A 12,108-nucleotide genomic window follows, 5' to 3' on the forward strand; every position below is an offset into this window, starting at 1 on the left:
CTGCTTCTGCCTCCCAAGTGCTGGGATTAAAGGTGTGTGCCACCACCACCCAGCTACTCACCAAGCTTTTATAATGTTTCTTAATTTGAATACCCTGTGAATTATGTTAATCACAGAGTTGCCATTTTATTAGATGAGAACTACATTAAAAGATTAGTGTAAGAATTCATATTTATATATAAAAAACTACCTCAGCAGTGACCATTCAGTAATCCTGTAATTGTTGGTAATCTATGATTATGTATAAGAGAAACTTTAAAAATTAACGTTTTTAAGTATATGAAGGACAAATTTCTTTATACTTAGTGTTTTGCATGTGATAATTTTATGTTATTGATTGAATTAAGCAACTCAACAATTTTACAATTACTTATTCTGGAATCATTTATCCAAATGTAAATCTTTTAATAACAGTCTATCTTGACAATAATAATTAAAGGATTGATAGTCGGTATGTGAAATGCCAGTTCCCCAGGTGTTTGTGACATGGTAATGCTGGGAAAATTAGCATAGTGACATATGTAAAGAGCTTTGTAAACTGCAAGGCCCTCCGCACAATTGTTGATGATTAATTCTTCCACTCTCCAGAAGAGACTTTTAATGATTTAAAAGCTTTCTCAACCTGAAATAATGTAACTTAATATGTAATAGACTGAGTAAATAGAAATTTGTAGAAGACATCATTTTGTGTCTTGAGTCATTGGGAAAAGTTAATGAAGAAGAATGTTTTGTGCAATGAACGCAAATGTGACATTGCTCGGTAACAGTGTTTGGAACGTTTGTCAAGTAGGACACCCTCTTCTCCATCAGCACAGTAGGTAAGAGATCCAGGGAGACACTGCTGAACCTGGAAGTGTAGCATCTATGGTACCTTTGTTTTCTATGTGCAGTTCTGTAGAGATGTTCTGTAATGCAACGGTATATTAACCTTGAAAACCATACATTGGTCTGGGAACAGACCAATGACATACATAATAAAGCGTGTAAATTAGAAGTGACAAATCCTTCAAATTAAAATAATTTTAATTCTTTTAGCTCAGGGTGCTTATCAAACCATTGTATTTTAACTAGTAGTATATTTAGGTGATTTTACGAAGAAGTTAATCATCCAACTCCTTTACTTGATTCAGCAGCTTTTGTAAATTTAATGATTTCTGTAAAATACTGATAGTCTGTGAGTAGGCAACTAAAATGAATGGGGATGACTTCAAGTAAATGTGGCTTTGTTGGTCTCTGCTTGCTGGCTGGAAAATTCTGTTTCAAGGACAATCTAGTCTCGCAGCTTCCTCATCTTTTTGGCATTGGCTTTCCTCTCCATCACAGATGTTGACTGAATAGCAAGAAAGAGCTAAATTGTCCAATAAAAGGCTGAGGTGTTTCATTTATAGAGAGATGCTCATTCATCTCTATACACAGCTACACAGCAGTTGCAGCTTTTGATTCTAGCTAAATGCTTTTGTTTGAATGTTTTCAAAGGAAGACAGAAGTTAGACATGGTTACAAAGATTCCAGGTATGGCTTTTGCCCTATGTGACCTGAGCAAGTTACTTAATACCCTGAACCTTGGGTTCTTCTAGAAAATAGGGTTAGTAAGCCAATAATCTAGCAGTCTGTATTTTTCTAAAGCAAAAGTCAAGATACATGATCTGTTTATTACTAATTTATTCACATAAATTGTCAAGGCTTAAAATAGTCGTATGTGGTCGTTTGACTTACACATCACTTTAATGGAAAAATTGGAATTAACATTGTTATTAGGGATTATCATGGAAAGACCAAGATATAACCATCTATAGTCCTTACTAACTTTAAAATTTCATATCTTACATTTTTATCTGTTGAAAAAATAGAGCTTCTGGTAGGAATCTCATTAAGAAAAGTGGACAATTTGTTTTAGATGACTTCCTTTGGTGTGTTTCTTATAATACAGTCTGTATCAAGAAGTTCATTTCTTAATATACTGTAAAGTGATGGAGAGAGGCAAGCTTTACCCAACTCTCTCAACTCTTTAGAAAGATGGAGTGAGTGCCACCCAGGCATACTCGTGAGTATTAATGGTGGTAGTTTTCCATGAATACACACGACGGTAAAAGTTGACAAGTAAGTGCATGGTTTTTATTTTTCTGATTTGCTTGTTATTACTTGACTACATTTGGTTATTATCTCAAATTTTCTATTGTAACAGTGTTCTCTTGAACTTTCCATCATATTTATTACTTATTTACTCCCTCTAGGGTCATGATCAGAGTTCAACTCTTGCTCAGCATTCTGCTGAACTGACTCTACCCAATCATCATCCATTTCATAGAGACTTGCTCCGATATGCCAAGCTGATGGAGTGGCTAAAGAGTACAGATTATGGAAAATATGAAGGACTAACAAAGGTATGGATTTGATGTCAGTTATTCACTGGGTCTACAGTATAGTCTTAGATTGTATTTTAAGCTCCTTAACATAAAACTGAAGTATGTTTTTAACAGAGCAAAAGATAGTTGGACTTCTGAGTGTTCAGTTATTTACTTGGATTAAAAGAACCAGGCATGTACATGATGCACAGACATGAATACAGGAAAAAATACACTTAAATGAATAAATCTATTTTTAATTTTTTAAAAAAGTATCTGTTTATTGTAGTAAGGAGGCTGCTTGTTTGTTTCCTGGTTGCCCAAACTCCCGAAATAACCACACAAAAACTGTATTAATTAAATCACTGCTTGGCCATTAGCTCTAGCTTTTAATTGACTAGCTCCTACATATTAATTTAACCCATTTCTATTAATCTGTGTATCACCACATGGCTGTGGTTTACCAGGTAAATTTCCGCTTGGTGTCTATCTCTGGCAGGGCTATATGACTTCTCTCTGACTCCACCTACTTTCTCCCAGCATTCAGTTTAATTTTCCCTGCCTAGCTCTACTTTACCCTATCAGTCCAAGTGAGTTTTTTTTATTAATTAACTAATCATATTCACAGCATACAGAGGGGAATCCCACATTACCTCCCCTTTTCTGTTTAAATAAAAAAGAAAGATTTTAACTTTAACATAGTAAAATTACATATAACAAAATAGGTATCAAGCAAAAATTACAGTTACAATATTTATATCTACTTTGTCTTTTATCATAACTAAGGAAAACTATAATTATAACTATAAATTCTTGAACTCCATCAAAGACTCTAGAAGGATATAATATTACCTAAGTAAACAGGAAGTGTATTGTAAGAAATTTCCAAAACTCTAGAAATGACAGACATCTTATTGCCTGGACAGTCACCCAAAGTTATTCTGTACCATTGGGGCATCCATCTTTAGCCTACTGGCTCATAGTATCTGGCAGACTTTTCCATGAAGCAGGAAATTTCAAAGACAGTTCCACCTATATTGGCAGTTTGTCAGTCACTTTCTTCTGTATCCTGCAGAATGTCTGGCAGATTCTTTCATGAAATAGGAAACCTGAAGGACGGTCTCACCTTTAGGCAAGTTCAACAGTCATTTCTCTATGAGTCCTGTATGTCCAGTCCATATAGTATACCATCAAGCAGTCCAGGCAAGAGCAGTTTTTTGCCCAAATGGCTAAACAGCTCCATAAGGAGCCTTTCGATGCCCAGCTTCCTCTTGAAATAGGTTGGTGCAGCTAGGAACAGATGTGTCTCATTGTCATGAAAAGTCTTTAAGTTAATAATTTAAACATTTTAAGTGCCATATTCTGAAGGTCTCTGAAAGATTTGGAGAATACCCATCTAACTGAACTATATCTTTATATATCTAGAAACCTAGCTAACATGACTAGAAGCTTGACTATTATTGATGACTCTTTATCAACCTGTATACACCAGTACCATGAACACTCGTCAGTAGGTGTGAGGCTCTAGTTAGGCACCAACTGTACTTAACTGTGTCCGGTGTTAAGTGTGGTCTTCAGCAATAGGACCTTACCATTCATAAACTGAGATTTTTAAAAAGGGAAGATGAATCTGGTAAAATGTATTCAAACCATAATTTTAAAAGCCTTTTAAGGACTGGAGAAACAGCTCAGCTAGTAAAGGTGCCTGCTGCCAATCCCAACAACCTGAGTTGAGTTCAGTTCCCAGGACCCACACAGTAGAAGAGAACCAACTCTCATACTTACCTTCTGACTTCTACCAGCTCTCCCACTCTCAGCCTCCGCCCCACCCCTATACAAACACAAGCATTGTGGATGCACAAAAATACTTTTCAAAACAAATGTTTATCCCCTGAAGTGTCCATGTGCGTCTGATCTGGCTTGCTAGTGTTGGTATGATTCTTTTTGCTCCTCAAATGGGTCTTTTGAGTGTTATGCAATTCTTCTGTTACATTATTCTGTTTTGTTTTATCAAGAGAATTCTGATTTGGAGGTGCGTTAAGTAAAAATATTTATAGTACTCAAATTCCTTCCCTTTTGAAGTTTTAGGAGATTAATATTTTAAATAATTAAATACATCTTCTTAAGAGTTTCATGCAAACAAGTGCTTTGTTCCCTAGTGACTATTCAAATAAGTAATCAATAAGCTTTTTGCCTAATTGTGTTCCAGAGGATTGTCTTAATCTTTACATATTATGCATTATTCATGAATGTAGTTTAAAGTGAAGAAATAAGATGAGTGCCAACCTAGTGGTGACTTATGGATCATTCTCTGCTCAGAGGGTAGTTTTTTCCTACAAGAGGGTAACTTTGAATGATACTACTAATGAACTTTTTAAATGAAATTGACTTATATTCCAGGAATGTTACTTGATCCTTTGGTTTGAGCTTTTGGTGCACATGTGTGTACGTACACACACACACACACACACACACACACACACACACACCCCTTATATGGCCAGTTTAGTTGCTGAAATATTGTAAAAAAAATCAGGAATTTTGTTTAAAAAGGAAGAAGAAATTACATAAGAACAACAACAGAAAGAACCCAAATAAACCAACGAGCAAGCCCACATTCTTTTAGCACTCAGTTGGGTGTACACAGCTCACATTTGGTGGAATGAATAGGAAAAGCCCATCCCAAATTCTTGAGGGATGAGGATTTATCTTCACCGTCACTCCCAGCTGTACTCAGGCTCACTCTAGACCTTATTTTATTTCTATAACTAGAGCCTGTGGAAGTCATGTCGTCCATCCACTCAGGCACCTTCTCTCCCAGGACTGCAGCATCTGTCTGTGTGAGCGCATATAAGGTGCTTCCCTCGTGATTAGGGACATCTGAGCGTCTCTGAGACTGACTGACATATCTCTGTCTTAGTTCTAGTGCCCTCCTCAGCAGCACATATACCATAAGATTAGAACAGCACAGATTAGCAAGACCCCATGCGTACATGGGTACATATTCATGAAGCATTACATATTTTTATGATGGAAAATCCTTATACTCATGGATAGGCGAATCCACACTGTGATTATCAGTCTTAGTTCACAGTTGAGACTCTTCTTACAGATATGATCTGTACATTGCAAAAGGGTAGACACTAAAGTATGTTAGAGAGCCTACTCTATAGAAAACGATAGACTGATTTGTGATAAAGAATCTTTAAGGTAAAATTCTGTACTGAGTTTAAAAGAATAACTGCGAATAATTATTCTACTAGAGATTTCTTGAAATTTACTAAATTCTTTAATCATTTAACTTAGGACCTGGAAAGATACATGAGCTCTACTACTGAAGAATCCTTATAGGGCTACATAGAGTATTTCATGTAAGGATAGACAGGTATGATAAAAAAAAAAAAACAAATTAGTCTTTATGCTAAATAATAGGTGTTTTCATTTAAGGCTCAATTAATCAAATCTGTTTCCAGAAAAATTATTTTGAAAATTGTGTTGTATGTATACTAATGAAATTCTAACCTTTGGGTTTACACCCAAAGCTGACCAGGGTCAGTGAAATCAGAAGATCCCTCCATTGCCATTGGCACTGCCGGGCAACATGGTAGCGTGGAGGGAGAAGGACGAAGATTCCCAGAGCCCTTCAAAGTGAAGTGGCGTCAGCCTCATGAAGATTCCTGCACCCTTCATCTCTGTAATCCGCCCCAGGGAACAGAAAACCCACTGTGACATTGTCATAACAACACTGAAATGGTTCCAGTGTCCTTTGCTAGCGAATTGGATTACAGGATTTGTGGTGCGCCACACACTAGAACACTGTGCCTCCATTACAGTGCAGCAGGAGAAGCTCAGCTGTTCTGCTTCACATACCCTAGCCTGAATGGTTGTAACTCCATTTAAAATGTACCAAGGCAATGCGTAACCATGGAAATAGAAGTGTGATTGCTTGACTTGGCGTTTCTGTAAATTTTAATGATATGCTTCCTCACCTATTCAGTCTGCTTTGTTTCTTTCTCAAGACAGAAAATAGCCTAACTTTTTTATATTCTCTGAAATACACTAAGGTTTTACAAGCATGAAGAATTTAAAGGAACGATTAAGGAGAAAATTGTTAGTTTACTAATAACTACATATTTCATTTATTTTAAGAATTACATGGATTATTTATCCCGACTATATGAAAGAGAAATCAAAGATTTCTTTGAAGTTGCAAAGATCAAGATGACTGGCACCACTAAAGAAAGCAAGAAATTTGGTAAGCCTAGCGTGGGCCCAGTGTCCGCTTTTGAAGTAGTCTTGCTTACTGAATGGTAACTCCAAGGCTTTAAACAAGGCAGGAGAAAACACAATAGAGTTAAAGAAAGAGGAGGGCTAGCTAATACATTTGATTTACAGGTGTTTCAAAGAAAGTGTATTTGAAAAGAAATGTGTATCTGTCCATATTTTTTTCACAAGCTAAAACTATATAGTGTATCAGTCCAGCAGCAGTTGGGCATTCACGCTGTGATTGGAGGTCACTGTTGCTAGGGAAAGCAGAGGTGAGAAAGTTAAGTGCAGCCTGGCAGAGAAGGGATTAGGCAAGAGACTGCTAGGAGTGTGGTTTCTGATCCCCAAGACCTTTGCAGGTGGGGGCCAGTCATTGCTCTCCACAGAGAAAGAAATGAAAGTCATTCCTGGCTTCTTACTTCTCACTGGCTGCTTTGAATTTAGAAAAAGTGTTTATTTTCTCTCTTGCCTGTGGTATACAGAAATATCACCCAAATCTCTCTTGTGATTGTTCCTTATTTTCTAAATTAAAATATTTGGAGCGTATTGCTTTTTATTTCCTAATATTTAAAGGGACAAAAACATTGTTTGAAAGAAAAGCCAGTGAAAGTATCAAGCTAAGAAAAGATGTGCTGAGGCCACGTTCTGCTCTTGCATGTACCCATCTCTGGAGTTCTCTTTGGATGGAGTTCTGTGCCTATTCAAATCCAAACCTGGCCTTAAAGGGCTACATCGTGTACTCCTCGGTGTCTCTGGAGTCCCTTTAGAATGCTGAGTTTAGCATTGACTGTTGAAATGAGCCTGTGCCCTAAGCAATGGCAGGAAACAGGCAGCAGTGTTGAGTATTGCTGGGTCCTGCTCCCATCTGTTCTCCGGGGCAGCGAAGACTGCCCTTAGATGTCACCAATTTTAGCCACTGTGTTAATTACTGTGGTCCAGACTTTGAAGTGCTTTGGATTTGTCTTTACTATGCTACCCTTCGTAAAATACTGTCTTGGGACAGGAGGCTTTTGAAAACAGACATGCTAACTCATCCTAAAGGCTAATTGTTCTAAAACAGCGGTGTGTTTATATCTTGTTGATGTTTCACTGTGAATATGTTATGCCTTTTTTGGCAAAGAGCATATTATTAATACAGTTACGTGTTTAATGTTTCATTAAGTATATTTGTCATCACTTGTTAATGTGCCATTTTATGCTGAGAAATCTCTTTTCAGTATATCAAAACAAGTTACATATACTTTAAGATAAATGATATAAAAATACAACTTAAATAAAATGTAATAGTATCTTTATATTATCATCACATCTTAAAGCTTAAGCCTTTTCTTACTCTAAGTTCTTAAATTATCTTGTTAAAATATTTTAATTTACATAATACAATTTAAAATACATTTTTATAATTTTAAAGCAATGTCATAGCAAAAGGATAAATCTGTAGTTATTAAATGCTGATGGATAGGAGGGTAATTTGTGATAATTCATCACAGAAGATTAGAGTATCAGTTATTTTGTCATCAAATACAAGAGAAAAACTAAATTCAGGGGATAGCAGCAGTTTGTTGGTCTCTCAGCATTGGACTTGTTAACATTTTAAAAGTAAAATTCAAGTTAAATACACATCTTAAGAAATTCCCAATTAAGTAGGTTGAAATTTTTCCTAAGAGATTTTTTTCAATAATCCAGATTATGTGTAAATGAACTCTAATAGTAACTGTAATTACAATTGGAACCCCTGGGTTTGGAAGGTTAGCTTTTCAATGACTTCAGGTTATCACTTTAAATAGAAACTTCTTATTGTCCTTGCTCTGACAATCCTTTAGCATGGGTGCTGGTAACAGTTTACCTTACAAACGGAAGAACATGACACAGTGGGCATCATCAGAATGGGGACACCTCTTCCTTTCTGGAAACTTAATTTTATCTTTAGCATCACTCATTTCAAGAAATTCAAAATAGGTTAATGATGTCAAGAGAATATCTGTTCTTTGTGATAAAAATCTCTATATAAATTATTCCCTCTTTTGATGAATAATTTACCTCGATATCCTCAGAGATGTAGGGTTTTCCTCCTGGCATTGAAACTTTGATGGGTTTTTCCATCCCTCTTCTCCAAATGTACTTACTGAGACAGAGGCAAAGGAGACTGTTATTTTTACAGGTGTCGCTGGGGACAAGGTAGTGCTTACACGTGGACTTCAGCTGTTGGGTTTGACATATAACCATATATGAAATACATATCTTAACTATAAGAAACAAATAAGTTATTTGTAAAATATACATAAGATTTTAGTTCCTTTGTATATATAGTCACATGATTACAGTGCCCCTGTTTAATATTACAAAATCTTTACAATGGTGTCCGAAACCATCTTATTGTTTCTCAATGAAACTAAGATTTTTGATTCCAAAGGTAGTTGAATACAAGACTGGATTCAAGGATTGGCGGAAGATTAATTCAATAAATGTTTATAAATGTCCATTGTAAGCAGTGGAAGTGTAGCAGTAAACAGAGGCCCTGATCCACTACTCCTGTGTTTATCATCTACTGGAGATTACTTAAAGATATTTAAGACTTTATCTGAGACTTTGCTGCTGAGAAAGAATTTAGATGTTTTGAGTTCCAAATTATTAATGGGCAGTACTGGTGACTAGTCATGATTGTCTGCTTAAAAAAGACTTTGAAATAGCCTTTGCTCTCGGAAGGTGAGCCCACAGAATGATACCTCAGAGCCCCCGGAATAGTGTTCACATTAGCAGACAGTTAGCTGCATTGTGGGTTCGCCACTTTAATATCTGCCCTTTTTGTTCCACGTCCCCTTGAACTTCTGGTGGCCAAAGCTGGCATCCCAGTGCTAGCATGGGAATGACCAGGACAAAACTCTACTTGGGCCTTTGCCTCAGGTGTGGCCTGGCACTGTGCCAGTTGACACATTGCTCTCTGTTTTTAAGCAGCTTTTAGATTATCGTTTATTCTTTAGTCCCAGTTTATGATTTGGTTCTTACCTTTCACCTGAACTTCTGAGTGTGAGTTCAGAATGGTTCATGGCTTAGGCTCTATTGTTGATCTATACATACGGTGTAGAGCAGAGTTTGAGAATAAAAGAAATGTCAGCTGTCTGATAGATTCAGACTTCCCTAGCTAGTCTGCCCCTCGCACCACTCTTCCACACACAGCTCCTGACTGCTGTCTCCCCACCTAGTCCTGTATTCACAGGCTAGTTACCAAGGAATCCAGTGCATATTTGATTCTCATTTTAAAGCTATCTTCAAAGGCCCACTTGCATTATTTTTGACAGATAAAGTAAGATTAATGTGGTGGGGATTCCCTTCAGGGGCTTTCAGGAGATATAGGATTGTTAATGTCTAAAGCGACCCCTTCATTCTTCACTGTATTAAATTACTTGAGCTTCATTTTCTCAAGAAACAAAGCCTTGTGAATTCATTCTTTTAAACGGAAGTGTACCAACTTCCCTAGCTAAGCCAACAACAATCCCACTCATTTAAAGAGGGTTTAAACACTGATACTTTTCCTGAATATCTAAGTAGAAGCCCCACATTAAAGGAGTAGTAAGACGTCTCTCATAGTTTCTCAACAGTCACAGAGCAACTCTCCGTGTGTTTGCACCTCTCATTAGTCAGTGCTCACAGTTCTTTGCATGTGTCTTTTAAACTAGAGCTCTAACTGCCTCTTGTGCATGGTTTGTGCAAATTGCAGTTTATTAACTTGTCTTTGTCTTTGATGCTTGCAACCTAATCCATCACAGCTACACTGCCTCGAAAAGAAAGTGCTGTCAAACAGGACCCAGAGAGTGAGTATGCTTCCTGTGCTAGTAGGCGCCCTCCGTGCATGGTTGTTAATGTCTAGGTGTTAGTTACCTGTCTTGAAAACATTAATAGCAGATATGTTGATTGCAACAAATCGCCAGGTATTGGAAAAAGAAACCCAGCATGGTGGTTGTGTGTACATCCAAGAAATAAGTGACGTGGTTACAGTTACACAGCAAGGGCTGAAAGCTTTGTTGTCAGGGTTTATGGGAGACCTTAACATTGCACTTCTGTTACACGCTGTGTTTAGAAGAGCTATAACTATTACTAGAGGGGCACTGGAGGGATGGCTCAGCAGTTAGGAGCACATACTGCTTTTTGAGAGTACCTGAGTGCAGTTCCCAGCACCCACCTCAGTACCTCCCAGCCACCTGTAACCCCAGCTCCAGTGGGATCCGATGCCTCTGGCTTTGCTGGCACCCTCACTCACATGCACATGCACACACACACACACACACACACAATTAAAATAGTAATAAAAATAAATCCTTGAAAAAAGTCTTAGAGGTCTGGTAATGGTTTGTATAATGAGGTCAAAGCTTGAATTGTCCTTATTAGAACATCATTTTCCCTTTCTGCCTTAGTAAATAGTGCAAGTTAACAGAGCAGTATTCAGGAAGGGTGGTTTCTTCAGTGTTGCACTGTTTATATTCTGAATAAACCTTATATGTTCTTTTAAGCACAACCATTAATTCCTTAATGTGTGGAGGCTGTTATTCATTTTCTCCATGGCCATGATGAATTCCTAAATTCTACCTAAACACAAATGTCTCCTACTTATATGGTTAGTGATGTCACATTTCAATTATATTTTAAAGATATCAGATGCACATGTATCTGCCATTAGCTAAGTAACTTACTGAGAAAAGCAAGGTTTTTAGATACAGGAACATACTAAGTTTAATCATAAATGATTGGCTTTCATGGGAAAATATGTCAGGAATTGATAGTTTCTTGTGGTCCAACTTCACAGATTGGTATTTAAGTAGAGATGATTGATACTTGGCTGCAAGTTTTCTTTAGAAATATTACAGAGTTCTGTCAGCTGTAGTGTTAGCACAGCTAGCATGACCCTCATCTATGTTCCTGCCCATATCCTTGAGCTTAGAGATAGCACCAGATGCTTTCCTTTTAGGATGGGATGGGTCAGAGCATAGACTATCTCATCAGCAAGGTCCTTTCCATGCTAGTCCATAGACACATGTAGCTCTCCTTCAACATTCTCTGCAGTAGGACCCAGAGTTAGTGAGTGTCATGGATTCTACAAAACATGCAGGAGAATCTAAGTCCCAGAAGACCGAGACTCTAAAAGGTAGCCCTTAGGCAGGTTGTAGGTCTTTTGTTCCTGAGACACAGCTTTCAAAGTTCTGTTATTTCTTAGGTCTCCATGGGAGCTCTGGGAAACTCACTGGATCAACCTCCAGTCTGAATAAACTGAGCGTCCAGAGCTCGGGCAGTCGCAGGTCCCAGTCCTCCTCCCTGCTGGACATGGGGAACATGTCTGCCTCAGACCTCGATGTCGCCGACAGAACCAAATTTGATAAGGTAAAATAACAGGCAATTCTTAGCACTAGCATGTGATTACCTTAAGTGTTTTCAGAGATGGAGGTTCCTGGGACAACTTTTAGGTCATTTTATTTTTTTATTTTTTTATTTTATTGAGAAAAGG

General features: G+C 37.4%; 1 protein-coding gene across 7 annotated transcripts in view; it reads left to right on the forward strand.

Moving 5' to 3' along the window:
* The window catches only part of Exoc1 (exocyst complex component 1), a 44,829-nt gene that overhangs the window by 14,513 nt on the left and 18,208 nt on the right, over window positions 1-12,108 (forward strand). For 4 of the 7 annotated variants that reach the window (XM_013350805.2, XM_013350806.2, XM_026785095.1 and 1 more), the window contains 4 exons: window positions 2,235-2,384; window positions 6,495-6,600; window positions 10,379-10,423; window positions 11,821-11,984. In XM_013350805.2, the coding sequence (XP_013206259.1) occupies window positions 2,235-2,384; window positions 6,495-6,600; window positions 10,379-10,423; window positions 11,821-11,984 (465 nt within the window). The remainder of the gene's footprint in view (window positions 1-2,234; window positions 2,385-6,494; window positions 6,601-10,378; window positions 10,424-11,820; window positions 11,985-12,108) is intronic. The other 3 variants (XM_026785096.1, XM_013350808.2, XM_013350809.2) reach the window with 1 other exon arrangement.

Source organism: Microtus ochrogaster, linkage group LG1 (assembly GCF_000317375.1).
Source record: "Microtus ochrogaster isolate Prairie Vole_2 linkage group LG1, MicOch1.0, whole genome shotgun sequence".
Classification (NCBI taxonomy): Eukaryota; Metazoa; Chordata; class Mammalia; order Rodentia; family Cricetidae; genus Microtus; species Microtus ochrogaster.